The 14,796-nt window shown below is 26.6% G+C and overlaps 2 protein-coding genes across 2 annotated transcripts; both read right to left on the bottom strand.

Annotated features, from left to right (window-relative positions):
- Positions 1 to 10,951: 10,951 nt before the first annotated feature.
- rps1 (40S ribosomal protein eS1) lies at positions 10,952 to 11,990 on the bottom strand (the record flags this gene model as incomplete). The annotated part of the gene is made up of 5 exons (XM_043300250.1): positions 10,952 to 11,095; positions 11,147 to 11,648; positions 11,732 to 11,757; positions 11,806 to 11,890; positions 11,977 to 11,990. The coding sequence occupies 5 exons, from the start codon at positions 11,988 to 11,990 to the stop codon at positions 10,952 to 10,954; spliced, it is 771 nt and encodes a 256-aa protein (XP_043156185.1).
- Positions 11,991 to 13,839: 1,849 nt separating this feature from the next.
- Asppvi_004296 (uracil phosphoribosyltransferase) lies at positions 13,840 to 14,790 on the bottom strand (the record flags this gene model as incomplete). The annotated part of the gene is made up of 4 exons (XM_043300251.1): positions 13,840 to 13,891; positions 13,944 to 14,115; positions 14,174 to 14,532; positions 14,630 to 14,790. 4 exons carry the CDS (start codon positions 14,788 to 14,790, stop codon positions 13,840 to 13,842), a joined length of 744 nt encoding a protein of 247 aa, XP_043156186.1.
- Positions 14,791 to 14,796: the final 6 nt, after the last annotated feature.

Below are 14,796 nucleotides of genomic sequence, written 5' to 3' on the forward strand. Positions count from 1 at the left end.
ACTATTCTACCTTGTTTATAGTATATATCTATTATTATCTAGTTATCTATAACTTAATAGACTAATAGCCTAAGATATTAAAATATAATTATAATATATTAACTATATATAATCTCTAGCTAATAAGAAGTTATTAATATATATAATTAAATAAAATTTAATTTAAAATAGTAATATTAATAAAAGAAGCTCTATTTATATCTAGCTAATAGATCTTTATTTAAAATAAATCCTCTTAGAAGTTCTAAAGTAAATAGTTTAGTCTATATTAAATTAAATAATTATGTCTATTTAGTATATATGCTATTATAGAATCTAATAAATATATAATAAAGAATCTTATTAATAACTAATAATTAGTAGAAGCTAATATTAATAAATAATAAACTAGAGGAATTATAGATATTAGCTATACTAACTTAATAATTATAGAAGATAGAATTATTAATCTATATATCTATTAAATATATAAAGTATTTAAAAAGGTTAATAACCCCTTATTCTTATATAATAAACTTTAAAAGATAAAAGGATTAGGAATCTACTAAATATTTAAGAGTATATTTAAAGTAGATAGAGAAGGATATCTTAATAAATAAGATTTTAAAAATATATTAATAATATACTAATAGAAATTAGCTAATCTATATATTATTAAAAGAAGTTAACTCTAAGAAGTAACTAGGGTAAATTAACTTAACTTCTTTAAATAATAAGCTAAGTAAGGGAATAATATATAATTTATTAAAAAATAATTAAACTTAAAGAGATACTAATAGGAAAGATATAAACTTTAATAAAATTTTTATAGTAGTAATTCTAGCTTATTAAAAGTAATTAAAAAATAATAAATTATCTAATATTAAAAGAATAAGATAGAGAAAAATTATTATCTATTTAGATTAAACTAAAATATTTAAAAATAATTAAATATATAAAGAAACTAGCTAAAGAATATTATAAATAACTTTAGAGAAATACTAGAGCTTACTTAGACTTTTTTAATTCTATTAGTATATATTCTTTATAGTTAACTTATTTAATAAATAGTAATTAATATATATCTACTACTTTACTCCTAGTTTTGGAATAATAATAATAGGAAATTCTTATTTATTTAAAGAGGATTAAACTACTTCCTTCTATAAGAGTTTAATAACTTATTATTATATCTTTTTAAACTTCTCTAGGGACTATAGATAAGTATTAATATTAACTAGTTTTATATTATTTATATTAATCTTATATATAATCTCTCTTTTAGATAGTAGTCCTAGGGAAAGCTCTTTATAAAAGATACTAATAAACTTATTAATTATAGCTTATAATTAAGGATTTATTATATATAAAATATTCCTTCTTATCTATATTAATTTCTTATAAAAAGAATAGCTATACTAGCTACTTCTTCTTTTAGAGTTTATAAATACCTTACTTTATAAATATAAGAAATACTAATACTTCCTTATTAATCTTAATCTTAGATTAGAGGTTGATAGGAAAGACTTTATATTATTAATTCTCATTTTTTAGTATTATTTAATCTATTTACTAGTTAATTAATAGGTTAAACTATTATAATTAATCTCTTTTAAGAATAATATTATACTTATGGGCATTAAGGACCTATAGATAAAATAATATAGGTCTAATTACTAATCTATAAGAGGATTTATATTTAATTATAAATAGCTATATCTTTTAATATAGAGATATAGGCTTATACTACTTATCTTTTTTAGGTAATTTATTTATATTTATTCTAATATTTATTATTTATATTATATTCTCTAAAGTTCTTAATAATCTATACACTAAAAGATATAAGATTATTAATAATTAAGATAGGGTTATATTATACTTATATCTAGTTAGTCTTCTAATACTTATAAGCTTATCTATTAGCTTCTATAAAATAATTATAAGCTTTTTAGCTTCTAAGGGGTCTTACTATATAATAAAAGTAATATTATAGAAGTATTCTCTAATCTTTTTAAGCTACTTATAGGCTATATCTCTAATATATATATTATTATATTCTAGAATTAGTATAATATCTGAAACCTTAAATATTAGCTTAAATATATTTAGTTTAGTAGATAATTATAGTTCTAGTTTATAATTTATAAGAAGTAGTATATTTTTTTATTATTACTAGAGATAATTAGATATTATTTAAATAGCTATTACTTAGGTAAAACTAAGCTTAGATCTATTAATGGAGTAAATCTACCTTAGTAGTAGAAGTCTAATCTATTATAGTAGTATATAGCTATTAGAATATTATTTATTATATAGCTTTCTAAGATAATCCTAGGATTAGAATAGGAGGTTTACTTATTAGTATATTATTATTAGATATAGATTAAGGCTTTATATTACTTTCTAAGATAGTAGATATAGAGATTATATAAATTAGCTAAGAGTAAGATTTATAAAATTCTTAAGAGTCCTTAAATAGGAAAAGATAATTATAAAGAATATAAGTAATATTTTATTTACTATTTTACTCTTAGCTTAATACTTATAATAGATTCTTACTATAGTACTAGATTACTTATTACTTTCTTATCTTTTATTATATAAGAGTTCTATAAGGAGGTGCTATTAATTAGAGAAGAGCTATATAGCCCTCTTATAATATATATAAGATAATCTCTCTAGATAAAAGCTTATAGAAGAACTCTTAAACCTAATATACTACTAGATATTATTTACTTCTTTTAGGATAGTAGTAGGAGCCTTTTATAAGCTAGAGGAGATAGAGAATAGTTATATACTATAACCTACCTTCTTTATAAGCTAGAGCTCTACTCACTACTTATAGATCTATACTATAAATTATTATATATTCTAGATAGTAAGGGATGAATACAAGATATAAATAAGAGGGTAAGGAGGTAGGGAAGTAATGAAGGGATGTAATATATTCCTGCTAGTAGGGAGGAGTCCTTATAACTACTAGCAGGATCACATACTAAATAGTAGATTTATATATATTTTATATTTAGTCTAATCCTATTTAAGCTAGATAAATAGTACTATATTATTACTCTCTAGATTCTTAAAATAATAAAATATAATATTATTTCTAGATTAAGATTAGCTAAAATACTTTAATCCTAATACTAATTAAATTATAAGATAGATAGTTATAAAAAATATAGAATAAAGTATACTATTATCTATTTTATTAATTTTAAAAATTAGATTAAGCTAAGGTTAAAGAATCTAATCTAGAAATATTTATTAATTTTATCTTTATTAAATAGCTTTAGTATACTCTCTAAAAAAAATTAATAAAAAGCCTAGCTATTTATTATTTAAGAATTAAAGAAAACTACTAAATATTAATAAATCTAAAATAATTAAGTTCTTTACTTACCTAGTATAGAGATATATTTAGAGAGGAGTTATACCTAGAAATATCGCTAGAATAATTAATATAATATTATATTAATATAGGAGATTCTTTATTAATAAATATAAATTCTTATCTATAACTAGTTACCTAAGAAGTTTTATAAGATAAAAATATAAGTTAAAGAGTTATTAAAGAAAATAGTATTTATTCTTTAGCTAGTACTTTGGGCTTTTCTATTATAATTATTCTAAAGTTAAATAGAAAATAATAAATATATATTAACTACTATTTACTTAACAAGGTAACTAAAAATAATTATCTATTATTATAAATTTAAGAACTCTTAGATTAAGTAGATTAAGCTAAATATTTATTAAAATTTAATATTCTTTCTAGATATTAGTAGCTATAAATAAATAATTAATTCTAAAGATATCTTTTAATATATTATCTAATAAGTTTAAATTCTTAGTAATACTTTTTAGACTTTATAATATATCTATAATATTCTAAATAATAATAAATAGTATTACATAAGATTTTAACTTTATAGTAGTATATAATAATATCTTAATCTTTTTAGACTTAAATAAAGAATATTAGAAGTATATTTAATAAGTACTTAACTAACTCTAAGAATATTAGTTATATATAAAACTAAGTATATATTTACTAAAAGAGAACTAGAATTTTATAATTATATTATTAGTAATAGATTTATTTAGCTAATATCTATAAAAGTTAGGGTTATAAATATATAACTAAAATTAATAAATATTTATAAAGTTTAATAATTCTTAAGATTAGCTATATATTATTAATGATTTATATATAAGATTATAAGAATTATAACTTCTCTTTATAAACTTTTTAAAGAAATTAGATACTTTACTTTAAAAAAGGAAGTTTTAATTTATAGTCTAGAATACTTAATATAAGTATTTATATTACTTAAGAATATAATAGTTTATATATTTATTTTTAAAATTACTAATCCTTTACTACTATATTAAAATTGACTAAAATATCTAAATAGGCTCTTAGTATAGTATTATTATAATAAGATAAAAAAATAATAAGATCTAATAGTATTTAATAGATAAAAGCTTAATAACACTAAAAAGAACTATCCTACATATAAGAAGGAACTTTTTATAATTAAAGAAGTACTTTAATAATAGTAAATCTATTATAATTATAATAGACTATAAAAGCCTTTAATATCTAATATAAAGATATATTTAGAATATGTTATATATTAGACTAAAGAATTTTTAAATATATAATCTAATTATCTAATATTATAAGAGAACTAAAGTAGTTATTTCTAATATAATAAGTTATTAATCTAATTTTATGAAAGAAGGTCTAGTAAATATAGGAAATATATATATATTAAGTTTATCTCTAATATAATTATAATAGATAATTAGTAAAGAATACCTTTATACTCTATAGACTTAACCTCTCTAAATTAGAATAATATCTATTAATTATTTTATTCTTAAAGGGCAAAAATCTAAATATATTAGATAATACTAAAGTAAAAATTAAGATATTAGTACTAAGCTTTTAAATAAAGTATATTAATTATTAGCCTACTAATAGACTATACTATCTTAATTATTTTACTAAAATATTATATTCTTAAAATTCCTATTTAAAATAACTTTATATCTTAATTTTATAATTAATTTAGTTACTTTAGCTACCCAGCTTTACTTAGAGTAATTTATACTTATACTTAGTAGCTAATAATGATATAAAAAGATATTTAAGATATTACTAAGAACTATCTAAACTATTAAACTATAAAGCCTTTAAGACTACATCTTAAATATATAGCTATATAGTACTTAGTAAAGAGAGATATATATATATTTAAACAATAAAAATTTAATCTTATTAGATATCTTCTAATAAATCCTAACAGTAATTAATAGATTATTATTATTAATTATAACTAGTTAGATAGTAGCTAAGTAGTACCTAATATAAAAAATAAAATATTAGTCTATTTTTTCTATAAAGATTTCTTTATTAATTATAAAGTATTTAAAGAATTACTCTTAGATAATAGTACTAACTAAATACTAGGTATATAATCAATAATAACTACTAGATATTATTACATCTCTTATAGATATTAGTAAAATGATATATATCTATTAATATTATATCCTTCTCTATCTAGATTGAACTTTACCTACAGAGTTCTCAGTAAGTACCTATAGGACTTAGTTAGTATCTATAATAAGATCCTAGATTTAACTACTGCTAAGATATATTAAATTACCTAATCTAGTATTAGACATTATTATTTCTTTATTAACTATCTATAGAAATAACTAAATTATTCCTTACTTTTATTTTAAAATTAGAATAGTGGTAGCTTAGTATATTCTTTATTTTATATATAAGAGGTATAATTAGATTAATTTACTTAATAATATTAATAAGTAAGTTACCTAAGTAATTAATAAATATTAAATAGTATATAAAGAATTATAATAAATATTACTATTTATAATATATATAAATAAATAAATTAATAAAGATAGAAGTAATTAATAAATATAGATAGATAAATAAACCTTTATTACTAGTATTTATTTCTTAGATATAAATATCCCTGACTTTTCTTATTTCATATATAAGAGCTTTATAGATAAGCCTTAATAGAATATTCCCTATCTTATTTATTATTTATTTAGATTAAGTAATTACTATAATCTCTTCTCTTTATAAATTATATTTATCTTATTTAGCTTTTAGGGTATTATTATACTAATTTATTTAATTCTGTTATAATAAATACTATAGATAGATTAGATATAATCTATACTATAAAGATTAAAATTAGTTAATCTCTTATTTATATATAGTAATTTTATATAATTCTTCTAGATCCTATCTATCCTCTTAATTAGTCTATATAGAATGGAGAAGAGATAAAGAAATTAATTAAAACTACTAGTAATTAAGATACTATTAGTCTTTGATAATCTTATAATACGAAAAGTAATCTCTATACCCAATATAAAGATAGCTAAACATATATTTTATCTACTAAGTATACTAATAAATAATAAAGTTATAAATATTATATACTAGTATATATATAAACTATATATTGTATAGAAAGGATTTATAATATAGTTTTTACCTTAGTAAGATAAATAAATAAGGTAGTAAACTAGAAATATATCTCTCTCTTTTTAGTCTTCTAATAGTTACTAATCTATATAGTTTAGTACTATAGTATAGTAGTCTTTAGGCTATTAAAAGTAGAAAATCTATTTATAACTAGCTAATTTCTATTAGTTAAGGTCCTTCTAAGTCTCTTATAATATCTTTAATAACTCTAATAAAAGAGAATAATCTTACTACTAATAAAGTTACTTTATCTAGCCTAAATACTAATTTAAAGTATTAGACTAGAGTAAATTACTAAAATGATTTTGAGAATTTTACTCTAGCTTCTAGTTCCTATTATTAATATTCTACTATTAAAAGGTATAGATAAAAGAAGCTATAATTAATAAATTACTTCTACTATAAAAAAAATTAGAATGCCTCCTATATACTCTATTATTTCTTATTATAAGAGTACTATTACTATAAATAGAAATTATATATCTTTTCCTACCTTTCTTTTCTAATAATTACTAACTATTCTAGTTACTTTAAATAGTAAGCTTATAAATACTAACTATAGTATACTATATCTAATAGATAGTATTTAGGACCCTAATTAGTCTACTAATTTAAAAAATAAACTAGAGGAAAAGTTATTGACTACTTAGAGTTAGAGCTTTATATATTTTCTATAGTACTAAGGTATAATTATTAAGTAGCTATATATATTTTATAAAAAATACCTAAACTTTTTTTAGTCTTATATTATTACTCTATTATATAATAGTTAAACCTTATATAAAGGCTCTTATATAAATTATATATAGATAATGTTAAGGGCTACAGCGGACCATAAAGCCACCATATGCAGCCAACACAGATAGTGCGGATTACTTGACCACATGATCCACTGTAGATATCTCCGCAGGTTGCTGATTATTCCGCAACTCAACGATTAGTTCTCCTGGCTTAGGCAATATACGGTTATCTTGCTCCCTTCACACTGATCTTACCAGTTGACCTCAGACCTTGATGGCCGACCTTACAGATAAATTATAATATAAAGTATTTCTTATATTTTATAGAAGCTACTAGCTAGAATTTAGAGCTTAATAAATAAGTCTTATTAATTAATTATTTATCTTAATCTTTCTAATTATTATAGTATACTGTATTATCTATATTAATAATCTTAGCTTTTTAATAGATTATATCTAGTATTTATATAATCTCTCTAATATCTATAAGAATATTTCTTTTATAAAGGACCTCTTACTTTTCTTTATTTATTTTATATACTTTACTACTACTACTAGAAGTAATATCTCTTTTATATTAATAAAAGTGTTTTACTTTATTCCTCTTAGGTTAACCCTTATAAAGATAACTCTCGGCTCTTTTTATAAAAGTAAAAATAAAGAAGCTATCTATAAAATAGACTTAAGTCTCTTAATATTTACATGTAAGTATTACTATCTTATCTCTTATATACTAACCCTAAGTAAGTAAGTTTATTATATTCTTAATAGAAAGAAGCTATTCTAGCTAGTTGATTATAAATAATATACTAATCTTAATTATCTTAAGACTATTTATAATAACTTTAAAAAGTTTCTTATTATAATTAATATATATCTCTTAGAGCTTAACCCTATTAAAGTTTTTAATAATAACTCTAAAGTTAACTTCTAGAATATATAGCTAGCTATAAAGATAGTAAAGATTATTAATAATAATAAAGATAATAGTAAGGATAAAGTTATAGTCTTTAATAAGGATAATACTAACCCTTATACTATCTTTAAAGATTCTAAATAGATAGTAATAATTTACTATTATTAATATAGATTAATATAGATATTAGTTTTAATCTAATAGTATCTTACTACTCTTAGCTAGTCTTAGCTATTAATAAATAATATAATATATTTACTAGTAGGAATAATTCTAATATAGCTTTTATAATATTTCTAGTAAGTTTATAAATTTAGTTAGTATTATTCTATTACTAAGTAGCTACTTATATATTAATTAATATTTTAAATTACTATTATACTTAAATTCTAAATTATTATATTAAGTTGCTCTTATTAAGCTTCTATAAATATTAGATTTAGATTACTATTAGGCCTTATTATTATAGTTAAAGAGTTAAATATTATAATAGACTTCTATATCCTATATCTTCTAAATTAATATACTACTAGATACTATTATTTGTTATCTTATAGCTAAATAAAGATACTAGTAATTATAGTCTTTAAAATATTAGGCTTAATATAGCTTTTTCTTCCTAGATTAAAATAGTATAGTATAAACATAAAGATAAATTACTATTTTAGCTTTTTAAATATCTCTTTTAGCTTTTTTAGTAAGGAATTTTTCTTCCCTCTTTAGAGATTATTAAGTATATTATTTATTATTTTTAGTAGTATATTCCTTAATTAGATTAGTTAGAGAAGAAATAAATTTTAGAGTAATACTTAGATAAATCTCTAGTAAAAGTTTATAAAGTTAAGAAACTATATTAATAATACTTTATAATATATTCTAAGGTTCTAGTTATTCTATTTCTATTATAATATTAATATATTTTAGTCCTATTTTAATACCTTCTATATTAATATTAAAATATAGGAAATTAATATATACTATATTTAGTATAAAGTCTATATCTATAAAGCCTAGCTAGGACTTTCTAGACTTACTAAATATAGTCTTTCTTAATATTAGAATAAATAATAATATTATTAAGATAAACTATATAATAAATATTTGATTAATGACTTCTAGCCTTTACCTAATTTATATATAATTAGAATATAGCTAGGGTATTTACTAAGCTAAATAATATAATAGTATATTTAAAATATCTATATTTAATATAGAAAATAGTTTTCTAATTATTTATTTTTTTATATTTAGATTTAGGAATAAGTATCTTACAGATCTAGCCTTATATAAATCTTAGCTCTAAATAATTAATCCATTAGCTTACTTATAAGTAGTAGTAGATAATAATTTTTATTATAATTTTATTTATACTATAATAATTAATATAGAATTAAAAGATTATTATTCTTCTTAAAAATAAATAATAGTAAAGTATTTATAGAATTTTTAAATAGCTTTATTTATCTTCTCTATATATATTTTTTAATATAATTCTAAAGGATAAAAAGTTCCTTCTATAATAATAAATTGATATAATAGCTTATAAGGTAGCCAAGTTCCCTCTTTAAGATCTATTATATAATTATATATAGTATTCTTTAGTAAGATACTAGTCTATTATTTACTAAAGATATTTATAAATTCTTTATTCTCTAGAAATAGTATAGAATATATTTAAAAGCTATTTACTATAGCTTATAATTTAATAGTATTTTTTATCTTTATTGATATAGAAACTATATAAAATAATATTATATAAGCCTATAGTTCTTCTATAGCTATAATAATAGATAGATATAAACTTAATATTTAATTCATTTCCTCTATTATAGAACTCTATAGAGTGGTATTAAAAAGTCTTTTCTAGTTAATATCTAATTAATAGCTTATATTTAGTCTATATCTAGAATAAGATTATATTTAACTATATTAACTACTTCTATAGTTAGTAGATTTAAATAATTTTTATAGAAGTAGTAATTTAAGTTCTAGATTTCTTTATCTATATAATACTATTTAATAACTATTAATAGCTTATATTAACTATAGTAAATTTTCTATATTGGTGGGATTCATTCATCATAGTAGGGAACAGAGCTTTCAAATCATGTGAAGGTAGGGGGTAGGCCAGCAGCCACCCTGTATACCTTATTAGTATTAAGGGGTTCCCGTCCCTTAGTAGCTATCTTACATCTTACTAAAGATAATATCAGTCTTATCAGATATTAAGGACAGATAGTTATATTTTAATTTATCCAGGGGTAGGTATATAAATAATATACATAGTAGTATGTAAGTTAGTAACATGTGACACTACCAGCTATGATTGTATATAGTAGTGCTATGATCCACTATAGCCACTAATAGCTCTAGAGGTAGGCACTAGGTAGTATAAATCATGAAAGGACTTATTATAGCCAGTGAGGTAGTACTGTAGTAATACTGCCTGCAATTTACCTTAATCTATATTATGCAGTAACAGAGCCCTTTGCTATATTAGCAACCTACACTCCTACATCTATACAGCAGGTATTTCACTGCTACACTTAATCAGAAAAATCGGAAAAATTATCCAGATAGAATATTTGGATAATGACATAATTTTGCAAACACCATTCTCAAAGGACATAGAATTGAACGACACCACCAGCCAATAAAGACATGATGCCGCGACAAAAGTTCTTTTTCCATTCTAACTCATAAAAAAAGAATCCAGGCATACAGGTAGGTACAAATCAATGTGCCAACAACCAGCATACTGGTGATTCAGACCACTTAAACAGTTTCGAGGACCTGCTCCTTGAACTCTCTCTCGACCTTGTGGCCCTTGTCGTCGGTGGTAGATTCACCGTGCAGATTCAGCAGTGCACCCAGATCGAACTTGGGAGCCTTAAGAAGCTTGACCTTGCGAATGTGGACCTAGATTGCGGTTAGTATCCATCCCGAGTAAGAATAGCAGGGACCACAAACATTCTGCAAAGGATAGATTCCCTGGGTCGCCTTCTCAATCTCACGACCAATGACCTCGGGAATGAGCTTGTGAGTGAGCTGAGCGAGAGAACAGCTGGCTGCCTCCCTCTGCATAATTTCGATCATCTTCTTGCGAATGGCGCGAATTTGAGAAGAACGAGCATATGTGGTCTTCTTGATCTGGTTCGGGCGTCTCTTGGTGAAGGCGATAGCGAAAAGCCGGAGGAGATAATCATCGGTCGTCTTCACGGTGACATTGGCCTCGATCAGCGACTGCCACTTGCGCACGAGGGATCGCAGTTTGTCGGTTGTGAAATCGAGGCCGTGGAAGTTGGTCAAACAGTTCTTGCCCTGAACCTCGTCCACACGAAGCTTAACCTTGCGGAAAGCATGGTCTTCATCGTTCTGCAGGTCAGCGAGCGAGACCTCGAAAATCCGACCCTTCAGGGAGTCATTGGCGTTCTTGAGACCACTGGTGCGGTTGACCAGAGTCTTTCCAACACTATAATCCAGTCAGTATGATTCCCCGTACCATTATATATCGCGGTTTATCCTGCGCCTCGATATCATATGTGCGTAACATACTCTCTGATCTGGAAAGTGGAAGGCGCCTAATACAGATTAGCTGCGGTCGAATTACACCGTCCAAGTCGACATACCTTGACAGAGTATTCGTCCTTCCTGGAGAAAGGATCAACGGTCCTCTTCTTCACGCCCTTCTTGCCCTTGGACAAGCGCTTGTTCCTGTCCCCAGATCAGTACCCGTAAACCACAGTATCCAGACACATGCTAAAAGTGTGCGTAACAATAATAAAAGTGAATTGGCATACTTTCCAACCGCCATAACTGCGACTCAAGTCTATCTTGCGAGTATCAAAGACAGACAGGTATATCACACCACGGGCTCTGGTGGAGGGAGTCGAGTCGAGTAACCGCTTTGTTGCTGGTCGGCGGAATAATAAGTTGAAATTGCAATCCCACAGAAAAGTCCGCTAAGCGAGACGTCGGCCCTACCGATCAGATTACATAATCCGCTCCTGCCCACAACATCATGTGATATTTTCTCTCATTACCTTGTGATCATCTGGAGTGTCTTACATTAGTTAGTTAGTTAACTTAATGGATGCGGATATGTCATCTTACATCCCGTCCACACTGATTTATGTTTAAGAACTTCTTATTTCAACCAGTCCTTTCACTATACTGGCACTGCATAGTTCGCTGTCATGTAAATTTTGCACACACTGGCCTTCTGAACTCAATGAGTCTATGCCTACAACTCTATTATCAACAATATACATATAAGTAATACATTTTTGAAGTGTATATTAACAATATCTGCAGTAATTTTACTCTTTGCCACCCGGAGGATGTAGTCATAAGTCGGTAATTAGATGTAGTCCATCATAAGCCTAGTAATGAGGTCAGTGGGAGAGCGCAAAGCCCATATGTCACCCATATAGAGGTAGTAAAAGTAAGTACCCCGGAGAGCGAGTCCATGCCCCAGTACGGAGTACAGCATGCTCTGGGTACATATCTAGGTATTATTTCACATTCCATAGTCCTCACAATCTAAGCAGATTAGGTAGAGAGTATGTCCCCTAAAATGCAAGAGTAGCCCCACTACGTGTTTCCATATCTCCAGCGGCATACCGCAGAGCGGATGGTCATATGACAAGCTCTCTTGAGTATGAAAATGGAAAGTATAATTATTGCTACCTGCTGGTCAATCACTTCTACATACGTACCGTACCTACTTTCGAGCACATCTTGTTTTCAACACTTCACCGTCTCCTAAGGCTTATAGCCTTCTTCAAAAAGCTGGCTAGAGTGACCAAAAACTACACGGTGCCCCAGTAGCTACATCTAATTGACCACCATTTTCCACATGAGAACAACTCGCGACCTGAATAGGACCTGATAATAAAGCATGGTTGGTGTCGAAAGCTTAGACCTTTGAGCTATTACAACCGGATATTGACTGAAATCAACAGGGGAAACGCAAAAAGTCCAGCCGACAGCCACAGCAACCAAAAAAGGTGATCGCTTTTGACGTGCCCTTCAACACTGACACTGATACTTGAAATAGAAAGAACCACTGCCAACTATATTCGCCTGCTTGTTCTGCAATCATGAAAACTCCGTCATTGTCAAATTAGACAAAAAGCTAGGCCTTGGAAATTTATCCTGTAAAGTATGTGGACAAAGGTTCCAAACAGGAATTAACTGTAAGTATAGTCACACCTAATGCACCGGAGATTTCTATTCACTATTCTACTTACTAGACCTCTCAGCTGCTGTTGATGTATATTCGGATTGGGTGGATGCTTGTGACGCAGTCGCGAAGGATACAGCTAGTAAATACGATGGTGATGATGATATACTTGCTGTCCATTCTCAGGAGCGCTCATTCCCTACTACCAATCGTGATGTCGGAAACAGTGATATATAATGACTGGATAGGTATTTATCTGTTCTCATGATCGACATTGCAGCAGAGGACTTACAAAGTTTATGGAACAGTTATACGAGACCACTTTCAATGACAAGAATAGTCGAGATTCAACGATTTCTTTAGTCGGCCGAGCAGTCGAGACCACTTTGAATTTTCAAAGCACATCTGCAAACTACAACTCTATGTAAGAGCCATGCCGCTGCATGTTCGGACATCCGATTCCGGCTAAGCCACATGGCTACATGGTATAATACCGATCACCAAAATCACCTAAACCTGGGATGATATACCTGTCGGATCGATAAGTTAGTGTTCTATCCATGGGGGGAGAATTCAACCTACTTCTTTTCGTTCAAGCCTTGATCAATGAACGCGGTTACTACTCTAAGTTTTGGAAAGCGTTCTGCGAAATCTGCAACTCCAGAGGGACTCGCAATGAGGTTGAGAAATAGTATTCGATCTTCGGGCACACCCTTGGCCTTCAGGATTTCGACAGCAAGCGTCGCAGAGCCTCCTACGAGTCATCAACATGGGTAATTTCAACCACACCGGAAATTCAGGACATGACGCACCAGTCGCGAACATCGGATCAAGGAGTAGCACCCAACGGTTGGCGATATCAAGGGGGAGCTTTTCGTAGAAGAGTTTCGGCTTGCAGGTTTCTTCATCTCTTTGAATCAAAATTTTCCCAATTCGAACCGACCGACAACAATCCCTAAGACCCTGTTCCATTGCTTCCCCGGCCCTCATTATTGAAACTCCGCATATTTTCCCTTCAAATCTGACCCCGAGGTATTCACGACCCACAGGAGTTGTAACGGATCGCTCGACGACTGGTAGATGATTCAATCCCTCTTCCACCAAGAGTCGGATAATTCTGTTGGAGTAAAAGATGAAATCGGCACGGCTTGTATTTTTATCCCTGATCATACTGCAATTGGTCAGAAGGTACGCTTCTCCATATGGTTGAGTTCAATGCTCATCAATATCAGTTAGGGCACAGCGTCTGTATTGAGTATCCCTCTTACGTCAGAAGCGCAATTAGTTGTGGAGTTTGTGGCAGCACATGGACATTCTCATAAGATATGTCTTTGGACACTGTTGCTGTAGGCTTCTCGCCTTCAGGCCTATAAATTGGGCCAACACCTTGTGCAGGCGAAGGCGCAGCATTCATTCCAGTGCTTGTCATGGTTTT

The sequence above is a fragment of the Aspergillus pseudoviridinutans genome (genome assembly GCF_018340605.1).
Source record: "Aspergillus pseudoviridinutans IFM 55266 DNA, scaffold_3, whole genome shotgun sequence".
Classification (NCBI taxonomy): Eukaryota; Fungi; Ascomycota; class Eurotiomycetes; order Eurotiales; family Aspergillaceae; genus Aspergillus; species Aspergillus pseudoviridinutans.